At 41.0% G+C, this 22,786-nt stretch overlaps 1 protein-coding gene across 2 annotated transcripts in view; it reads left to right on the top strand.

The window, feature by feature from the left end:
• gria4a (glutamate receptor, ionotropic, AMPA 4a) overlaps positions 1 to 22,786 on the top strand; it is a 96,574-nt gene that overhangs the window by 71,714 nt on the left and 2,074 nt on the right. The window contains exons 14-17 of one of the 2 annotated variants that reach the window (XM_070905499.1): positions 7,564 to 7,762; positions 12,193 to 12,440; positions 18,322 to 18,436; positions 20,251 to 20,388. In XM_070905499.1, coding sequence (XP_070761600.1) covers positions 7,564 to 7,762; positions 12,193 to 12,440; positions 18,322 to 18,436; positions 20,251 to 20,388 — 700 coding nt within the window. Of the gene's footprint in view, positions 1 to 7,563; positions 7,763 to 12,192; positions 12,441 to 16,215; positions 16,331 to 18,321; positions 18,437 to 20,250; positions 20,389 to 22,786 lie in introns of both variants that reach the window. The other variant, XM_070905498.1, reaches the window with a different exon arrangement.

The raw sequence follows: 22,786 nt of genomic DNA, 5'->3' as shown, positions 1-22,786 counted from the left end.
ACAACCCATCTCTGTCACAGGCAGAAGCATTTTCCTTCACATAATCGCTGCTTTTTCCATCCTCCATACATCTGCCCTGAACGTGGGATGGTCGTTCTTGTTCTGGTTTTATCCGTTTTATCCATCCGGCCACTTGTATCGTCTCCAGCTTGTCAGCGGGGATCAGAGTATTGAGGCTGACATTTACCGTGGAGCTGGGAATAAAAGGAAGGAGGCAGCCTCTTAGAGGCTGGTTGAATGCCTTTCAGTCTATTATATAGTATATGTATTTCTCAGAAAGTGTGTGTGCGTGTGCGTGTGTGTATATATATATGCTTTGCAGTCTGCCTGGTTACTGGCCAGGTTACTTATTTATTTACAGTGTATTCTTTCTAAAGTAAATATCTCTGTGTCGTCTTACAACCTTCATGTGCATCAACTGGTCCATGTGTTACACATTTTTTGACTTTATACTGGTGGGAAACCCACGTAGTGAGGTCCCAACAATACACTGTGTAGGTGTGTGTGTGTGTGTGTGTGAGAGACGGCGTGTGTTGTATATTGTGTATTGAGCTGCCAGCGTAGGTCCATTGGTATTCAGTGTGGGTCCCTCTCTTCCTGCTGCAGTCATCTCTGCAGTCTGGGAGACACAGTATAACACACACTCCTATTCAAGTCTTTCACTTTCTCTCTCCTCTTTCTTGATCCATCCATCTATCTATTCTACTGTTTCCTTTTTCTTTTTATTCTACTGTTTAACTTTTCCATTTTCCTTTCTTTCTTAAAGTCTTTATCTCCTCTTTTTTGCTCTCTCACTTTGTGCCAGTTCCTGCCGCTGTGCAGTCTAATTATTGCCTCAGTTAATTGACATTTTCATAGCTAGACATTACAGCACATGTGTGTGGTGGCATGTCTGCGTGCTCATGATATACAACACCTCCCTTTTTCTCTCTCTCTTTTGCAAAGCACAACTACGGGTGTTTCCTTCACCTTTCCGATCAAGCAGAAGGTGATGGCTGGCAGCAGACACGAGGCGCATTCACACACACGCACACACACACACACACACACACACACACACACACTCACTCACTCACACGCTTTTATCAGAGTGACCTTGAGATGGCATTTGCGCCACACACGTGTCATCTTTCAGCCCAGGCGCTCTGGGTTCGTAATGTCTGTGATTGGCCTGGTCATCACGCGAAGGGTGGCAACAAAGTGATGGACGGTTAGGTGATGGGACTGGAATTTTAAAAAGTGGAAATGAATAAATGGGAGAAAAATGACAGGATGTACATTGAGAATGAGCAAGAGCAAGTGCAGGAGAGGGAGAGAGAGAGGTAAACTGATCACCAGCAAACATCTCAGAGGGATTGGATCTGTCTCTGTCAATAAACATCTGAAATTACAGCTCTCTTCTTGTATGCGTGCGTGTGTGTGTGTGTGTGTGTGTGTGTGTGTGTGTGTGTGCGCGTGTTTGTGAGTGTCATGTGTAAGTATTGAGTAAATGGCTGTGGGTGTGTTGAATAGTTAATGATAGCAACAGATCCAGCTAATGGTTTGACTAACTAACTACAGTGGAGCACGTTTACTGATTAATTAATGATTAGACTCAAGGTCACTGATTAGAACCCAGTCGCATCGAGTGACTTTGAGTGTGTTTATGAATTTCGCCACTAACAGTTTTTATAAATCTTGTGAATAATCTTCTCTCTCTGGGGGTCTTGCATCTTCTCTGCTTCACTTTTATAATCCTTGTTATTAGTTTATTTTATTATGCCTTTCATTATCTCCCTGCTGCACCTAATCTTTAATCTATTAATCACATTTTCCTTCATGTGTGTCTGTTTGCCTTCACGCCTTTTATTCTGCCTCCATCTATGGTGGAGTCTTCCTGCCTGTTTTAATCAATCAGTCGACTCATTTTATTTCACACCTGTGGTCCATGTAAGAGAAAGATAAAAGAGATAAAAGACAAGAAGAAGAAAGGGTGTTTGTCCGTATTTCTATCTGCATTTCTACTATCTGCAGTCTTTTATTGTGTACTAATCAAACATTCATGCTTCACTTTCCCACAAGACAGACACACTAGTAGCTGTCAGACTCAACATTTGTTCACATGTCTGACACCATCACTGGATAAAACATGTCTTGTTTCCTCCCCAATCGGATAACAGCAAAAAGTGTTCCTGTAGAAGTATTCCCCTGTCGGCCGTCTTTAACAAACAAGGAAATTAGTTTTTAACAAGCTCACGATTTGCATAATCAAATGGAACACATGGCACCCATGATGTCTGGTGTGTGCAAAGTAAAATTTGATTTCATAATGTCTTTTGTAACAAGAGAAAGAAGATGCCACTTGTTGGAAGACTTAACTTCTGTCATGTATCATTTTCTTCTTTTTTTAAGGCCCATTTTGTAAAAATCTACAGATGGTGTAAAACTGCTTTGTAATTTGGTATTACATATAATAAGACTGTAATGGATAGGTCCACAATTTTCACAATTTCCAGTCTGGTTTAAAACATTGGCCAGGCGCATACAGTTTTAGCTTGTAATCATTCCTCCTGTTTTTACTGGCCCTAAAGAGATCCCTGCCTAACACGCTTCCACTATTAGTGATGGGGAACAAAATCTACCGTCTTTGTTCTGTTTGTGTTAGGTAAATCAAATTCAAAAAGACATATACACAGTGAAAACATACTTATGAACAACAACTATCCAGCTCTGGCTGGTTTGTTGTTCTTTGTGTCTGTATGTGTGGTTGTATTTGTGTGTTGGGGTGTGTCAGCATCAGTCTACTTTAGTGCCTGTATGTGTTTGTGCACAGGCATGTGTTTCTGTGTGTGTTTGTGTGCTCTCGTTATGGCAATTGCATTAACAGTTTTTTTTTTGCCAAGATGATTGTAATGACTGTCATCATACTTGTAAGCAGCCAAACAGCATTAACTGAAGAAACAAGGGGATGATTGAACTACGGGAAACATCCTTGTCTTTCATTAGTCCTCATAAGAATAGAAATAAAAACACATGCAGGATCATATGCACATGACAATGCAGTCTCTTCTGTTAGGTGAGAAAATGTAGATGCATTGGATGAAAAGAAACTGTGTATCTCAGAACTGTGTTTGTGTGTGTGTTTGTGTGTGTGTGTGTGTGTGTGTGTGTGTGTGTGTGTGTGTGTGTGAGAGAGAGAGAGAGAGAGAGAGAGAGAGAGAGAGAGAGAGGCAACAGCATGCCATTAATCTTTCGCACAGGAGGATTGGGGAGGCAATCTGTTGGCTATCATAGATGATACATGACCCGCTATAGAATGACTCGCCTGTTGCATACCAACACACGCGACACAACTACACACACCCCGGCGACACACACATTCACACTGCCACCAACACACGCGCACACTCACTCTGACACGTCCCATAAAGAATCAAGGACGTCACTCAGAAGCTCGCCCATCCACACCAAAATATATGTGCACATATGAGCATGCACACTTCTGCACATGCATGCATGCACACTCTCACATGTGATCTCATCTGATTCAAGCTCGCTCTATCGACCTCCCTCCGGTAGGTAAACAAGTTCTCCAACTTGGCTCCAAGGCCAAACACCGGTGAATACCTCTCTCTCTCTTTTTCACTCACACACACACACACACACACACACACACACACACACACTCACGAATAAATCAAGGACAACACATTTAGAAATAGACATGTTGTTGATCATGTTGTCCTCAACCAATCTCTTTTTCTTTCCTCTGTGGGGAGGTTTGCTTTCATGCCCCCTGAGATACAGAACCATTTTAGATGTTCTGTCTTTGATTACAAACTCCTATCAGCCACAGGCAACATGGCGTCCCCTAATGATGTGATGTCTATATTTATACTGTGATGTACTCCATCAGCATCAGTTTTTGCTCTGGAACCTATACCTGAACTTAAGTTAACAAGATGAAAGATTTTTTTTTTACTCTAAATTCATCTTGCAAGCGTGTCGAGGGTGATTCATTCCAGATAACTGTACGAGTCTAATCTCGTCACTATCCTAAATAAATGAGATATAAAAATGCACTGTATGCATTCACCTGCTGCAGGTAAATTTATGGACCTAAGAAATAAATCTGTCAAGCAAATAACTTAAAAAAAATACAGCTAGAAATGCGATTTTGGTGTTGATGAATGCAGCATTTATTCAGTTTTGGGTGACAACAATAACACAATGAAAGACTACTCCTATCAGCTGATGAACACACTGTTTTTACATGACTGATTCCCAGGAGGAGTTCAGCAGGAGTCAGACTTCTGAAAAGTCATGAAAACAAGAAACCTCCTCCATAAAGGATCAGTCTGTTTAACAGGTCTGCATAATATAGTTTGGGTTATGTAAACACCTGTTATATGTTATAGGGTTTATGTTGAAGTGTACACACAAAAACTACTTGTAGCTCTGTTGCTGTAGCCAAACTCCAGTCCAAAATCTGACTTCACTCTGCCAACTCTAAATTAGGGCCTCTGAATAAGTTCATTTTCACAGCTGAACAGTTGGCTGTTTGTAAACGTCTGTGTGCTTTGCCACCACAGAGTCGGTCCTCTTACGGCATCAGTCCAAAAGCTTAAAATGTATTGTGTGTACATTTTTGCTGAGTTTGTGTGGGCTTCCTCCTGGCGAATCCATTCCCTCCCACATCATAACACATGCATTTTAGGTATTAGGAATACTAGTAACACTTAACTTTAACCCCCCTTATTTAGTTATAAGCTGTATATAACCATTTATTAAATGGCTTATAACACACTATAATGTAGTTGCACGCAGAGATAAGAACATTTTTAAATGTATATTGATGTACAGGGTTTGTCAACAATTATAACTTATTCTATTCTTATTCTAAGAAAAATTTATCTTGTTCCCTACAGTGGAACACTGGCAGCCTGTCAATCAAACACAGACACCCACACCCCTCTTGGGCCGGCTGAGACAAAAAGCAGCATTTCTGATATTTCCCCAAAGACCTTTTTTCATCTTTTTAATAATAGAAAACTATTAACAATGCATTGGGAAAAACACGTTGACATTATTGACAACAAAAAGGGAAGACTAAATGTGATTTCAGTTGGATTTCATCAGATTTCTTACTAGAGAAGTGCACTGCTCTTGAACCTTCTCTCTTCATCTTCATCTTCCTCTTTCTGTCTGTACTCCTGCCATCCTCTTTTCCTTTGCCTCGCTTTCATCCCCCCTTTCTCTCTCTGTTTGGATGTCCACTCAAATGATGCAGTCACTCCATCAGGTCAGATTTAAAATGCTGTCACGGCTCGTTTACCAGCTAACCAATCAGATTGCATGCCCTTGTTGGCCTCTGTTGGAGACCCTGTAGAACCTATGAAAATGAGTTTCTAAATACACATCATCCGTGTTCCTCTTCCTCCTTCACTTCAAGAAGACAAGCTTCAGCAGTACCATTATCTTTAAAACACATCTTCATCACATCGTCATTGTCATTGCCAGCATTTACATCAACAGCAGTAACAATGTTTGACCATCATCTTGTCAAATCAGTGTTTTTAGTATGCATTCAGTGCCTGGACCCCTCCTGTCCATTGCTTGTGAAAGTCAACATTTTCAGTACAAAACTTTCTGTATCTTTCCATCATGACGTCATACCTGGTTGAAAAAAAAAAAGTTTTCACAGTCTCCTCATAAGTATAAAACAAAACCTTACAACTGTTTCTCAGGAGAATCCTCACAGTATACGCCAGGTTCATTAATTCAGGTAAACAGATCAATGCGTCAAGGACACACGCTATCAATTCATATTTGCCTGTGTGTGTGTGTGTGTGTTTGAGGATTAAGAGGTGTGCTGGCTTGTGAGCAGCAGCAGAATGCAGAGTTGCTCCAAAAGGTGACAATTTATGCCGAGTCAGGCGTCACTGCACCTCTCAGCTCTCTCACTCCTCTTTTCTCTCTACAGCACGCACTCCTTAAAACAAAGCCCATCCTAAAAAGAACTCATATATCACTGCTTTCACATCAAAGTGGTGGTATCACCAAACAGCTTCCTGTCCGAGAAATGTTAGACCTTATTTTTCTGACTGTGTAACGTGTAATGTAAAAGGGGTCGCTTGTCACCCAGTTCTGCGGGTCACCTCAACTCTGGTGTTGGGGCGTCTTTCAGTTCATTTCATTTTAGGCTCACAACTTTACTGTTTTGGCTCACTCTCACCGCTCTCATAGCAACGTTTCCAGCAGCAGCAGGCAGCTGTTTTCAGCGAAGAAGCTCTAAAAACCCACTGCACACTACCTGCTCAGCACCAGACAGCAGACAGACACAGTTAGCGACTAGCTGGTGAACATAAAGGACCATTTAGCAGCTAAAGAGCCAGATATTTCCCTCAGGAGTTAGTAGAGACCAAACACAGAGCTAAAAGGAGAGTGGCATATCGACTTAAAAGCTGATGATGTCAGTCAGTGTTGTGTTCACAGCTTGTTTTTGCTGCCCCCAGCAGTGGTCAGAAAGTTACATAAATATATAAATCAAAGTGAATTAAATATTTTCAATTGAAATTACTTTCATCTGGGACGTAAGCACACAAACTTTTCTATGACTGGAAGTTAGGTGATACAAAGTGACACATTTTCAAATCACTGGTCTACTGAGGAAGATGAATAACCTGAAGGTATTCATATGTTGCTGTGAATGTTCCCTTGAGCTACACAGTTTTGTGTTTTCTAGCATAGATTAGGTGAGACCTGAAAGGGAAATACTACAAAACATCCTCTGGGATTTTAAATGCTTTTTTATTTTACACCTTCATACATACTGTACTATAAAGAAAACTGAGGAACTGTAAGCATGTGTCTCATCCAATACCTTCTTCACTTTCTCTCTCACTCTTTCTAAAGAGTGGGTATTTTATGTCGCTGCTTGTGCTTGTTAGTATTTCAAGGTCTTTTATTGACTACAGCGCTTAAAAGAAAACTTAATGTTTTGCTCCATTCTCCCGTCTTTCTCTTCTTCCCTCTAATGTGCTCTTGCTTGCTCTCTTCCCCTTTACTCAGTGAAAACAAGTTCATGCAAACAAAATGAATTGCCACTTACTGTGATGCGTCTGCTCACAATTGGTAGATAAAGACAGTAAACATGGAGAAAGAGGGAAAAAGAGAGAGAGAGATGGAGGAGCACCCAGATTACTGTTTCATGTAGCCTTGGTTATTGTTAGTGCTGAATTGATTTGAGGGTTGAAAGACAATTACTTTGGCAGTACCATCATTTTCACAGTCGTGCCCACAGTGGTGTCGAAAATGCTTTGTGAAACTACAGTCTGTTGCTTTGCATATCTCTGAGGAGCTAACCTTAATTATATTTCCTTCACTGTTTTTCTCTCCGTCTTTCATTTATGTTCCTTTTATCTCTTTAACCTTCACCCTCATCTTTCCCTTCATGTCTCATCTACAATCCTTTTCCTTTATTCCTCCTGCTTGTCTCACATCTCTTCCCTCTTCCCACCTCTTACTCCACACTCCTCCCTCCTCCCTTGTTTTCTACCTCGCCTCCATCTGTCTTCTCTCCAGGTCTCTGTCTGGACGTATTGTTGGAGGTGTGTGGTGGTTCTTCACCCTTATCATCATCTCCTCTTACACAGCCAACCTGGCTGCTTTCCTCACTGTGGAGAGGATGGTCTCACCCATAGAGAGTGCAGAGGACTTGGCCAAACAGACAGAGATAGCCTACGGGACACTGGACTCAGGCTCTACTAAGGAGTTCTTCAGGGTATGGACTCAACACACTCTGTTCATTTACTTGGTTCCTTCAGAGGTTTCAGGCTTTTACTATGTTAAATCAAGTTAATTTGCTTCTGAGTTCAAGCCGCGGAAAAGCCGTAAGCCGTAAGTCTCAGATGACCTGGAGGAGGACTATTTTCACCCTGCTGGTCTCTCTGTTAATAATATTATTAAAAATCCAACCAGTACTGCATGACCAGCTGTGTTCTTACATACAGAACTTCATTTCAAATTCTAGTCAAAATTTCAAGGTTTCAAGGATACCATACATGTCATGATAATTTACAGAGAAATGTACATAAAAAGATGTAAATTATATCTAGATTGTTTACCACAATAGCCAGAAAAACAGTTTAAATGCACCAGGCAGAATTTTTGACCACCAGTAGAGCTATTATACCCATCAACAAAGCAGGTTTCAGAAGAACAAGGTGCATTGAACATGTTTGTTAGGACTAAAGGATACACACAATGTGTTTTGGTGAGACTGACTCTGAAAGTATACATAACTCCACAGGGCACTTTTAAGAAATGGATGACAATTTTCATATTTCTTGTGTTCTTTATTTCTTTCTAAATGGCCATTAGATAAATGTGATGGTGCATGTGTCCCTTGGAGCTGAAGAACACCATTCTACTATGCTTTGCAGCATTCATCACCTCCACTCCATTGGTTATTGCATTATTGCTCACTTGTGGCACGGTACAGAAGAGGGAAGTAAACAGGGTGCGAGCAGAAAAAGTCCAGTGGCAGTGCAGGTTAGATAATGTGTGTAGTTTAAAAACAAGCAACACAATCTTAAAGTCACTTCTGAAATAAATTGACAGCCAGTAAGAGGAAGCAAATATGAGGGAGGCGTTGTCTCCTTTATTGAAACCAGACAAAAGCCAGGCAGAAGAATTCTGCTCTGACGGTAGGTGGGACAAGGACGAGTGACTAATGACGCTGTAAACCGATTTACAATAGTCCAAGAGGGGGAGAGGAATGAATGGATGACTTTCTCCTGAGCTTGAATTGAGAGAAGCTTAAATGTTGGAAGTGACGTTAAGCTGAAATGTCCGACTTTCACCTTTTTGGCTAATTTGTTTATAAAACTTCATCAAAGTTCACACCAAACTTTACTGAGTAGTTGAAAAAAAAAGCCCAGCGTGGGATTTTATATTTTGATTACAATTACCAAACATTATTACAATGGAACAATATTTGTTTACCCCCCTCTTGTTGCATTTAATCACTCCCCTACCATGGCAAATAATGATAATAGTAATAATAGTAATAATATTCATATTAATAAATAGTAAAAAGAGCAGTGAAGTAGAGGTGGACAGAAGAGGTGGACAGAGCTGGAACATATACTGTATACTACAGGGAGCTGTTACTGTTAAATAGTGAGCAGGAAGTTATAGCAGAGTGGAGTGAAGTGGCCCAGAGGAGACCCGTAGTGGCTTCACCCATTGACCTATTCACCCAAGTGGATTGCAATTACATAAGTACTCATAAACACATACAGACATAGACACACAAATCCACACAATGCTGATGAAGACAGAATTTTATTCTGCAGACACGAGCAAAAACACCAGGTTCATCACATGTACGAAAACAAATCTGCTCCGTCACATAGTCATGCTCTGCAGGAATATTCAGAATTGTTTGTGTGCTCATGCATTGTGTGTGTGTATATACACACCAATTTACAGTTATGCTTTATAAAGATGTGTGCACTAGTGTGTGTATTTGGGGATGTGGAGGAGGAGGGGGGTGTGGGGGTGAGGGGGGGTGTAGCAGACAGTTTGTGCTTCTGTGAGCAGCTCTGGCATCATCAACATAACGAGCGGGCTGAAATCTGTGGAGGGTGAAAAAGCAATTTACTCTCCCACAGCTGAGGGGGATTCGCCACCACCATTAATTATCTCTGCGTGTGTGTGTGAGCATGTGTGTGTACATTTGTGTGTGTATGTATGTAAGCACACACATATGCATATTCACTCATATGTATGCATGTATATGTGCATGTGAGCATGTGCGCCACTTATCCCGCCGAGCAGATCTGTGTGTCTATGTATATTTAAGAGTGTTCTCCATAGTGTGGATGCCTGAAGGTGACTTGCAGCATCCATTTCCTCCTTCACGGCCTCACTCACTGTTCAAGAACTGTGCAAGAATCTGGAAAGAGTCGCACCGTATTGTCACACATCCATCCCTCCAAGGCCAGACGCTGCTTTATACATGCACAGTCATCATCATCACTGTCTCTCCCTCTCTCACTCTCACTCTCTCTGACACACACACACACACACACACACACACACACAGGCAGATACAAATACATACACACAAGCAGCACACACACAAGCGCATGCACATTTTGCTGCGACCAGACAGAAATTGTTGGATAGAAAAATGTGAAAAATAAGTAAACGATGGATGGATGGATGGATGGATTAAACATGAGGAGTGAGGATGATAGAAGGGCTGGAGGTGTAAAGAAGTGAAAGTTTTTTTTTAATTCATGATGGACTTGAAATAAAAAGAGAAAGAATGGCGAGAGAAAGAGAAATGGTCGAATGGAGAGAAGAGGGGCTGGCTGGTCCTCTTGGATGTGAGTGACATTATTATGGGATAGGTGTCCGTCACGCACTAGCAACACACTCACACACGCATACACCCCCCCCCAAGGGTGCTGGTTTTCGGTGGCTGAGGCCGTGGCTTGTCGCCTGCAGAGCGACAGAATAACACTTTATCACCGGGAGAGAAAGAGAAGAAAGAAACAGGACGCTTGTGGAGGATGACAGTTTGACTCCTCTGCTTGTTATTTTCACTCTTGAGTACACACAGTCCACACACACATGAAAACACTTCAATTTTACACATATAGACTGGTGCACAGAACTGCACATATGCACACTGACACACACATGAATAGTATATACACAATATAATACAATTTATTGCATCATGCCAGACAGATGTCCTCTGAAAAGCTCTACTGTTACACCAGGTGACCGAATTCATAATGGCACAACGTATCAGTATGCCACTATACCAGTCATAAACTCATTTCAAGTAAGATTGATGCTTGACTTGTCAGGGGAGACGTAGTGTTACATTTTAAATGTGGTTATAAATGTCATTATGTGCCAGAGGATCAAAATGGAAGATGAAAGACACAGCACTCCATCAGCAGGGTAATTTTATTCAAGGACCATAAGAGTGAAAATCTGCCTCAGCAAATCTGCTCTACATCATAAGAAACTGGAGCAATAAATGAAATACAGGAAAAACATATAAAACAACGTCCTAATACACTTTGTACAAATTCAATCTCAGTGCTGTACTCTTGTTTCTATTGTAGGAGCACGGGGAAAAAAACACTTGTGCCTAATCAATGAACAGCATTGAGTGTCATCATGTCGACATAATGAATAGCGCGCATTGTTTTCACCTCCTCAGCTCTCTTATTTACATCTCAGATTCATCCTATTTGTCCCAATAAACATGGCATGTTGATTTTAATAATCAAATCTGTGGTTTGAGAAGCTGCTAGCGCTTTGGGCCTCAGTGAGGTGTGAATGGACATCCAGAAGTAGGCTCGGAGCGTGGAAGTGTTAACAGTAACACGCCATCTTGTCTTAACTGATAAGGCTGGCGTTGTTCTGTATTTTTCTTAGGATCGACGAATGCCCTGAAAAGCCAACAATGCGTTAGTTAATTTTTCAATACTTACAGTACACTGTCTGTGGCTCTTTGCCCCAAGCCCATTCATTTATATTGAAGACGCAAATCTTTTAAAACAGGTCACATATGTATTGTTTTGATTGTATTGAACTAAGACAGCTGAGCACTATAGTTTTCAGAAAACCTTATTCAATCAGAAGTAAATAGTTAATTTGTTGGGGACTATTTTCATGGCGGATTAATACACATTTTGACTCAAAATAAATGATGTGTTTTTGGACAACAATGAAGATATGTGGCACAGAGGAAATAAGCTACTTGGCTATACAGGCAATACTGTCTTGTTAGTAGGATTATTCATTGTTTATCTTTTCATGGGATTGGATGACAGTACGAACACAGAATATCACCAACCTTTTGTTGTTATGTTACTCTTTGTTCTTTGCATGTGAGACCTCATACCGCCACACTGCTCTTCCTCATCTACACTTGTCAAAGATTTAGGCAATTTAGGAGTGACATGGCTATCTTTCTCTCTATCTGTCACTATCTTTCACTTTAAGTGAAATCATTTGTAAGCAGCCTGGCCGACATGGTCTCTCTTCCCTTGGCAGTCTTCTCCTCACTGGACTATGAAAACCATCATCTGTGAGAAAATCTGGCCTCGTGTGTTAGCAAAATGAAGCCCATTCATTCCTAATTAACCTCTGCTCTCTCCTCTTCCCCCTCCTCCACCCCAGAGGTCCAAAATAGCCGTTTACGAGAAGATGTGGTCATATATGAAGTCTGCCGAGCCGACTGTCTTCACCAAAACCACAGCAGAGGGCGTGGCGAGGGTCCGCAAGTCCAAGGGGAAGTACGCTTTCCTCCTGGAGTCCACCATGAACGAATACACGGAGCAGCGCAAGCCGTGTGACACCATGAAAGTCGGGGGGAACCTGGACTCCAAAGGATACGGGATTGCCACACCGAAAGGCTCACAGTTAAGGTGGGTGGAATAGTGTAACAATAGGAGACAGTAACAAAGCTGGTACTGTACTATTGCTGCGATATTCCACCTACCCTGCTGTGCCTTTTATAATACACCTAGATTAACCTGTCACTGCTGTCAGGTGAAAACGTCTCACCCACAACAATTTAAGAATTGACTTACAGTTTTTGGATATTGATTGTTTCTCACGAGTACTAAATTGCCGGTGAAGATTATGGCATCATTACAACTTATGCATTTATTATTATAAACTCCAAAAGCAAAGAAGCAGTTAAAGGTTTTCACCCAGCAGCAGCGATACAGATCAGTGTGTTGAATATGCAGATTATGTGTTTCATCATACTTTCTTTTGTTCTCTTAATTCCTTGATTTCTATACCTTTCTTTTTTTTGTCCGTCTTTCTCAGCTGTACTTTTCCTTAGTCTTTTCTTCCATCTCTCTGTTCATTTAGGGCCTGTTAGCTCCATTTCTGTGTCCTCTGTCACTGACACTCGTCCGTCCCTTTATGCCCACATCTCCGTCTTTCTTTCCTCTTTCAATCATTCTGTTTCTCCACAGGGCCACCTTACAGGTAACTCTGTCCATTTGTCTGTTGTCTCGTCTCTTTGTTCCTTTCATCCTCAGAGATGGTAGTCATAATGGTGATGATGATGATGATGATGATTATGATGATTATTATAGGAGAGATTTATTAACTGAATATGACCGCGAGGAGGGGCAGAACCTCAGACTGCTGCCACGACATCCAGAGCCACGGGGGGAATTTATAGACGAACAGGAGACAAAAAGTGAAACAGGAAGTAGAGGGGCCTGGCCAATGGGGGGACTAGAAACTAAACATAACACAGCATCCCACACCAAAAATACTGAGTCACTAATGAGAAAACAAAATAGTCCTTCAATTCTACTCAAACGACATTTAAAAATGCTAATTGGACAACACCAAAGTAAACTCAGATCAAGGAATAATCATGAGTTTATTTTAAAGAACACACAACAGTATGTGTGTAAACCTTATAAAGAGAGCAAAAGCTGGAGGAAATGAATGAGAAAGTGACTGAATATAAGTCCTAGAGTTGGTCTTTCCTTTTGTCCTTTTGTTTTGATTTTCCCTCAGCAGACACTTGTTTATCTGGCTTGTTAACTTGAGCCTACATTAACAGTCCCAATAGGTTTCACAGAGGTATGCAACAGTAATTCATTTTTCCGGTGACTGTGACAGCAGTATAAAGACTTTGTCTTCACAATGTCAAGTGCCTGCTGAGGGAAAATAATTGACTAAATTCAGCAAAGCCGGACCACTTGCTCTCTCTTCTCTCCCTCCAACTTTCTCTCTCTGTCAGCATTTCACATTTACGAAAAGCAAAACACGTCAGCCTCACATCCTGTCCTGTAACTTTCCCCCGTGTGTGGTGCAAACAAGTCCCTCAAAACCCCCAGTCACTGTAGTTTCATCCCTTGTTATTTACACAAAGGTTTTTCCGTTTATGAGGGAAAAGTGACAGACAGTGGGTGGATAGGTCCCTTTACAAGCCCCCTCCCCCCAGAAACACATTCCTGGGACTATCCACGGTTGTCTCTGGCTTCTCCCAATCAGCGGAAACCCGATCTACCAGGTGCACACATGTGGCTGGGAGTGTGCAAGTCAGGTGAGCCTGCCTCTCCTCTCGGTGCTCTTATGACAGCTTTCATTTGACTTGATGATGCTGATGAGGAGAATGAATGCCCTGATGATTAAAACGAATGTTAGGAATGTATGTTTTCTGAAGTATAGCTACTTTTGATATGATTATTAATATGTGACTGTTATTATCATGACTGACAAAGATATGTTTGAACTGTTTTCATCCATACGAGATTAGTCACGGCTTGTAGATTAGATCACCCCAGAGAACACTGTCTCTCTCTAAATCTCTTGACTATCTTTACTGCCAAAAATAAGTATTTGTTGAGTGGGGGAGAGTGTTGTTACTCTTACTTTCCTACTTGGTCCTGAACTGACAACCTTTCAGTCACAAGCCAGCTCTTGCCAACACACTTTGAGATGAGATAGGACTTCAAGATAGGCAGGTGTACAGACAAAGGGGCACACTAACAAACAAGCAGGCAGTGACTGCAGTGACCTTTTTGTAGAGATTAGCCCGACTGATTGCAGCATCTCACAAACAAAAGAGTGGTCAGCAGAGGGTGGTAGAAGGAGAAAAGAATGACAGCACAGTCTTTTACAGGTCGTTGTAAAAAAAAACAGAGATTTACCAAAGCAGGAGAGACGGGACAAAATGAATTCATAAAGGGCATGCAGGGAATAAATTGACAAAATCATTCAGCTCCTGCAGCCGTGTTTTATAGACTCTCTTCTGGACTTTACTGTAATGTAACAGGCCACATATTGAAGAAATGGAGAGACATTTGCAGGAATAGTGAAATGGTGAGAATTGGGGCAATTTAAAAGTGGACAACACAGTGGTTTGTAAATATCAGAAGAATCAGTACTGCTGATTGTTGGACCTCTTCTCCTCTATAGGATGTGAAACTGCTGTTGGATTGCCTGTCATATAAAGGGCATTGTTTCGGCTAAATATAATGTAATGTTGCATACACTATGATACTGCCAACCCATTTCTAAAGCTTAACATAGCTGCTTAGATTGCCTGCATGTTATATTAGTTCATGTCCGTTCAGTACCAAAATCAATATTTCTCATGATATGGAATCCATTTCATCCGTTGAAGCTTTGTTACTATTGCATGGTAATTCTTTGAAACCTTCTGGGTGATGCGCTGAAGTGCCAGTGAGAAGCACTAACATCTGAGATCTAAGCCTTGGCTGCTAATAGGCACTCACAAGGTATGCTTTGTTGTTCAAAAAAATTTTTTTGAATTTAAAGACAACCAAGCAAACCCGGGCATCACGAAAAGAAGAGAGTCCTTTTGTTTTGAAGCTGACTCTCAAGTGCTGAATGTTGAAGCTTTCCACAATGCAACAACCTTTAAAACCTTAGATAAAATCCACGCTTTCAACTGCATTGAAAGGCAATGATCATAAATGCTTTAACAGACAAATGATTTACCTATTTGAAGTGGGCTTCAAATATCAGCAAGTTGATTTTGATAATATACTGAAATAATGGGTTGCGGCTCTTCTCTTTATAAAAACATGCCAGATATAAAAAGCTTAGCTAAATACATGTCCGCACACCACATAAATGCCTGATATTTAGCCCTGTGTCCCTGAAATTTGTTTGGAGGTCAATCCCTTCAGGGGTGTGAGCAGGAGTGCTGTAGGAAACTGGAGCCACACACACACACACACACACACATACACAGAGTAGTAGAAAGGTAGGAGAGCAGCAGAACAGGACAAGAGCACCATCAGCAGGCTGCAGAGACCTGGTCAACAGACTTTATACCAGCAATCTGACACTCACTGTGGCGCTTCTTTTGTTAGTGCAGCCTGGTACAGGAGAGCGACAGAGGAGAGATACAGTAAAACAAACAAATAACTGAAAATCTTTAACAAACAGAAATACATTTATGAAAGTATCTGAAGTAGAAAGAAAGTCCAAGAGAAAGAGTAAGAGAGGGCGTTGTCTGGGGTGCGTTCTTCCCCACTAACCCACCTTTGTCCCTTCAACCCCCCTCTGCTCCCTCTCCTCCTCATTTCCCTCCCCCTTCATCCTCCTGGCTGTGGTCCACGTCCATCCTGTCTGTCTGTCCCTCCATCCTCTGCTCTGACCAAACTATCTTATCTGTCCCTCCTTTTTTACTTAAAGAAACGCGGTCAACCTGGCCGTTCTAAAGCTCAACGAGCAGGGCCTGTTGGACAAATTGAAAAACAAGTGGTGGTATGACAAAGGCGAATGTGGCAGCGGGGGAGGGGATTCCAAGGTTAGCCCTCTCTGTCTGCCCACCCCACCACTAGGGGGACGGGGGGCGCTCACCGGCTACATAGCCCGCGACGGCCCCGTCCTGGGAGTGTAACACACGCATCTGCCCTGGCGAAGAGTCGAGCAGCAAACAGGAAGGGCTAAAGTGACACCCTAAAATCTCACCCTGCAGCTTCAAAAATAGGCACAATGTTGCATCTGTTGTCAGTGGTGTGTGCCTTTTTATATAAAAGGACAGACCCAGTGACAAAGGTACAACACTTGAGCTTGTTGAGACACAGAAAAAGAGAATATTATTTTCCTGGTAAAGAAAAACCCTAAAAAAAAATAAAGGCATTTTTGAAAGAAACCAATTGGCTGTACCTTTTAGAGACCCAAAAGATAATTAAAATGCTTTTTTAATTATATAATTTTCTGTTGAATCATCAGAAAGAAGTTCATTTTCAATATCATGCAGGGAGGTATGTCTTCTTTGCAGGTGAGTGCCTGCCAAGATAAATCAAGCACACCTCATAATAATAACCATTTTGGCACTGATGTGGTAATGCCCCTCTGAAAGGACAGAGTGTGAGGTAATGGGAAGAGGGTTCAGTGATGGATAGGTGGAAAACTAAAGAGAGCAATTACTGTCAAGACAAGAATATTCACCCCCTAGTGGCAGCTCTGGGGAGAGGAGAGAGAAGAAGGAGAGACTCGGCGTGAGGGTCAAATTGCAAGAAAGAAAGTGAGAGACACCAAAGTGAACCTCATCACTCCTTCAGCTGAGAATCTGTTCCTCAAGTACATGGCAGATGAAACGTTTAATGGAAAAACGAGACGCAAGCGTAATTGTAGCTCTCGGATTCTTTTAGGCTCAGGTTGACTTGAGGAAGAGGGGAGGATGAATAATTGATAGCGGCAGAATGCAATTACAGGATAAAGTTTCCTACATATCTTGTTCGTTTGTCAGATTTCAACAATTCTATTTGTAGTATTTTCAGTTCAGTTTATTTATTTATATTTATACCACTCTTTTGTTCCTTTTAGGTCCTGAAATGATTCTTGTTATCTTCTCTATGTTTTAACAGGGTTGTACAGTAGGAACAGTAGCACCTTAGAATGACATATACCCGTCTATACTCTGGATCGGGCTGAAATCAAATTTCACTGCAACCTGACTCAGATAACTTGAGAGTGACACGTCACCTCACACACATCTTTTAGCTGCTTGAAGCCAGAGTTAGCAAGAACATTATCAGAGTTAAAATAAATGCTAACACGCTAATATTTGGCAGGTAATGCTGACCATTTTCACCATCTTAGTTTAGCAGGTTGGAATGCTAACATTTGCTGATTAGTGCTAAACACAGCCGAGGAAATGTCTTAGGGGAAATGTCGCCTTCTACGACTCATGAAAGTCTGTACAAAAGTCCGGTCCAATCCATCCATAAGTTGTAGAGATATTTCAGCCTGGACCAAAGTAGCGGACCGAACGACTGAAAGACTGACTGACCAGCCTAAAAGTTGCCTCGCAGTGAAAATATTTAACAGGGAAGTAACAAGAAAAGATCATACCTGAAACAAGATAGGAATTTCCTCTTACCTTCAAAGTCTGTAGAGTTTATGAAATTCTCAGCTACACATTCAAACCTATCTCGTTGTAGCTCACTCTGCCAGTCGTAGCACAGTGCTAGCCTGTCGCCAATAGTCCTGGCTTAACAGTACTTGCCTCTGGTTCAGTGTAGGATCAGCTGGGGCAGTATGGGTGTGTTACCTGAAGTGACAAAGGTGGGTCCCACTCATATGTCTGTAGCTCGCCTTAGCTCCTCGCTCCCCCCAGCCCCTCCTCAACGAGCATACACACATGTACTCAGTGGGATCCATGCTAGGTCACTTGATCTAAACAAAAGTACCTTTCTATGTGACTGAGCTGTGCAATGCAAATGTGAAGTACCCTAATAACATAAAATAACATGACCTATGATGTTATTTATGTTATTTTTACACGCGAAGAACCCCGGTAAACCTTGCAGTTTTGAAACTGAGCGAAGCAGGCGTCTTAGACAAACTGAAAAACAAATGGTGGTATGACAAGGGAGAGTGTGGACCCAAGGACTCTGGAAGTAAGGTCAGTCTCACGCTGCTGCGGCGCACAAATCGCTAGCCTGAAACTCTCATCCTGAATACGCTCCAGATTACTGCAACTACTGTTTTAGCACTATTCTCAATTAGCCTGAAACATATCTTGAATGTCCACAATAGACTAAACTGTCCATTTAGTGATTTCCATTTCTATTTTGATGGTGGACCACATTTTCCTAAATATGCATCAGATTAACTCAAATTCTTGTTCAGTTTCTGTAGCAATCTGTGGCTATCCCATCTTCATTACAGTTAGCATCAGAGACATAATGTAAATTTTGATTATCATCAGCCAATTTTCACTTTCATGTTTTTGTTTTGATCTCATACACTAGCCCATTTTTGGTAGCCTGAAACTCACCCACCAGATGAGAATACCACAGTTTCTTTAGCTTTAGCATTAGTAACTTGTTAGCAACTCTTGGCTTTTACATTCATGTTTAATCAGGACTAGGCTATCTATTTATTTCCAGGACTTGGGGTAACTCGTGGTAACGCTTTATTTTACAGGTGCATATTTTTATTTTCATAATATCCTAGGTAGTTTTCTGGAATAACTCTGTTGTTTGGTATTAATTATTTGAATACACTTGCAATTAAACATTTAGGTTAATACAAATGAATTACTAATGTAGAAAGACTTAAATACACAGCAGCTCAGCTGAACATTCAAAAGTGTGAGCATACAATTTAACATATATGGAGAATAAAGTTTTCATTGATAAATGAATACTGAATTAATGATTACTTGGGTTTAAGTGGAGCAGTTATTTCCTCTGGAAATCAACAGCTGAATATAAACTCAACACAGCTGACTCTTGACTGTTAACAAAATGAACTGCTGAAGTTTCCTACGAAAGTAGTTGAAAATTATGGACCTGTGAAATAAAGCGTTACTATATTATTTATTAGAAATTGCTATTAAAGAGCTACAGCTAATTTATAACTCAGTTTAACAACATTCATTATTGTTATGTTTCGAAGTAGAAAAGAAGATTTTTACATGGGAGCTGCTCTACTGTAGATGTTTAGACCACTGGAGCCTTTAAATTCCATTAAAACTGCAGTGTAATGACATCACCGCTCAGATTAAAGCCTGCTCTGTGATTTATTTCTCTTTTTGACTAAATTAGATTCAAGCTGCTTTGATATCACTATGTTACAGTTGTTGAAATGTAGAATGTTCTGTAGTCGTAGTGACTGTTACAGATGTGTAGTACTGTATGTAGTAGCTGTTGTTGTGATAGTAGTATTGATTGTAGTTGTAGAAATAGAGTGCAATTGTATGACAATTCATAATTAAATGATAATAAATGCAATTTCAGTAGCATATGACAGTAAAGATGCAACAGTATAACACCAGAATTTGTCACTAAATGATTTTTTCTCTGACAATCTCCATTTCTATGTCTAACCCACTGTTCCCTATTTTCCGTCTGCTTCTTCCCACCTCTTTTCCCATACTCTCTCCTCCTACTGTCTTGCATTTCTCCCTCCCGTGTCCCCTACTCCTCTTTCACTTCCTTCTCCTGCTTACTTACTGCTGTTATTCCCCTCTTCTCTCATCTTTTTAAATTTTCATCCACCTCTTATCCTACCTGCCTTTCTCCTCTCTTTGTAATCCCCCATCATCACCCCCCTCTGCTCCTTCCCTCCCTTTTGTTTTTCATTTTGTTTCCCATCGACCCCTTCTCCTTTCACTTTCTGATCCCGCCTCCTTTACATCAACACCCGTCCTCGGCTCTCCCATCTCCACGTCTGTCGCTCCTCCCTAAACCCCATCCCGCTCCCTCTCTCCAGGACAAGTCGTCCCAGGCTCTGAGCCTGTCCAACGTGGCCGGGGTCTTCTACATCCTTGTGGGCGGCCTGGGCCTGGCCATGCTGGTGGCCCTGGTCGAGTTCTGCTACAAGTCACGGGCCGAAGCCAAGCGCATGAAGGTGGACCTTAGCCCCCCTCACTGCCCCAGCCCCTCCCCCAGCACCCAGAATCTAGCCACTTATAGGGAGGGGTACAACGTGTACGGCTCCGAGGGGGTCAAGATATAGGGGTAGGATTTAGAGGCTCCCATATAGGTGGGGTTATGGTGGTGTTGATCATGGTGGTGGTGCTGTAGATTATTGTATTGTCGATGTAGAGGCTGACGCAGCAGCCCCACGCAACCGTGTTGTTCTTCATGTGGTGATGAAGATGTGGTCAAGCATTGTGGAACCAATGTAGCTTATTCTGGCTGTTTTGTTTATTTATTGGCCAAATATTTTCTTAGACTTTTGGGTTTAACTGTTGTTATTTTCATTCTTTGGCACTTCACCCCCGGCTAGATTGGGGTTAGATTTGTGTGACTACAGATTTGGTTCCATCGTCTTTGGCTGCAGATGATGATGATGATGATGATGGTGATGGTGATGATGATGATGATGATGACATTGATGGTGATGTTCTTGGCTGATGACTTGACTAGGCACCTGCATTGTAATTTTAGCTAATAGTTAAGAAAATAATGTTGGAGCAGGGATGCACAACTCCATCCTCAGAGGCGAGTGTTAAGTATTAAATACATTTTATATGTGGTATAGGACTACAATGAACAACATTAATTAATCTGCCAATTATTGCTTGTTTTATCCAATCCAGCAGTCAAAAACCTGAAAATATTTAGTGTGCTATGCTATCACATAAGCCAAAGAAAAAGTGCAAATACTAAAGACTAAACAAAAAAAATGACAATAATAATCAATTAATTGACTAAATATTTAGCGTTAATATTGTACCTAAAAGCTTTGGTCCAGTTTTTATTGATGCCAACAAAACATGAATAAATGTAAAGGAGCTTCCTGATATATCTGTTCTAATAATAATAAAGTAATACATTTTGTTAATGCTAAAACCTGAAGCTTATCTATTAAGATTTTCTTCTAATGATTCAATATTACCTTGGCTAAACTACTTTAAGGTTGTTGCAGTAGTTGGTACTTCACTATCCTGAGAGCAGAAACTGTGGTGTACATCATTAAAATCTGTGACTGCTTCGAGCTACAAATTAATTAGCTAACGTGTGGACACTAATTATCACTGATTTGGGTCTGACCAAAACTTTTTTAGCCGTAATGTGATAGATATCTCAGGAATAAAAACACTATTAAGTTGTTTTTATGTTAGTGGATGCCCACCATCGTTAGACGAGTAAGTCCTCAAGCACCACTGCAATGTCAGAAAGACATATGGGTGTGTTTGTGCGAGCTGAGCGTGAACGTTCATGTTTGTTAAGAGCCTTTTAAAGCCAGTTCACACTGAGCCAATTCAAAGCAATTTAGAGTGAGACTGAGGCTTTTGACAGCTTGAGCAAAGTTTCAAACATTACCCTTGAAATACTGATTTAATCGTGTTTCATTCAAGTTTTTATAATCATGGAAGTTTGAGTTATTAAGGGAACAAATTAGATCGCAGGATCTTTATTTTTCCCAGCAGCTGTTTTTAATTGCTTTTAATTTTTGTACATAGATGTTAGTCAACCTGCAGCCTGCATCAGTTGATTGAGGGGTTGTGGGTTTTTTTTAAATTTTGAATCCCTTCACAATGTAAAAATAATTCCTAATTGTTAGCCAAACTCTTATGGGGAAAAATATTTACTAATCTTGACTTGACTATAGCTAATGACACAGCAACGAATCCAAATAGTAGTGGTGGTTTTATGTTGATTACCTGATATGCACTCATAAATCTGCATTCATCAGGTGTTTAATTTCAAAAGTAAGTCTGGCAGACCAACCAGAAGTATTTATACATGTGAATTTAATTTACCAAAGACAAACCAGGGTACATACATCTTCTTCTGTGCACAATAGCTAGAGTTAATTTACTTCTCCCAGCTCTGGTGGCTAGTAGTCTGCACAGTTTCCTATTCTTATGTTGTACATAAGTCATCCATAAACTGGAGTTGTGTACCCCTGTTGTAGATGGTCCAAACAGGCACTCTGAGTTATGACAACTTTAAAACAGCCCAGTTACTTAGTGTTAATGCAGAGGAATAATTGATGAAGCAAACACTTCATATAGAACGGCTACTTAGTGATGTTGCTGTAAAAACCTGACTCGTGTTTATTGATGTAAAAGAGCAATTAACTGAAGTGAAGGGAAACATTAGACTGCAATTTGATGACCTGCTTAACAAACTTTCCAGAGGCATTATAAGGTCGTATTTGATGACCACCTTAACCCTACCCCAGGACGCCAAAATAAAGACAGCTAACGGAGCCAACTTTAAATGAAGTATAAGGTTTACCACAGCTAACAGCATTCCCTCCATGATTGTCGTCTGCTATGAAACTCTCTGGATGT

The sequence above is a fragment of the Enoplosus armatus genome, chromosome 5, assembly GCF_043641665.1.
Source record: "Enoplosus armatus isolate fEnoArm2 chromosome 5, fEnoArm2.hap1, whole genome shotgun sequence".
NCBI lineage: Eukaryota > Metazoa > Chordata > Actinopteri > Centrarchiformes > Enoplosidae > Enoplosus > Enoplosus armatus.
The sequence above is the reverse complement of the archived record's forward strand: the minus strand, read 5'-3'. Positions and strand labels throughout refer to the sequence as shown.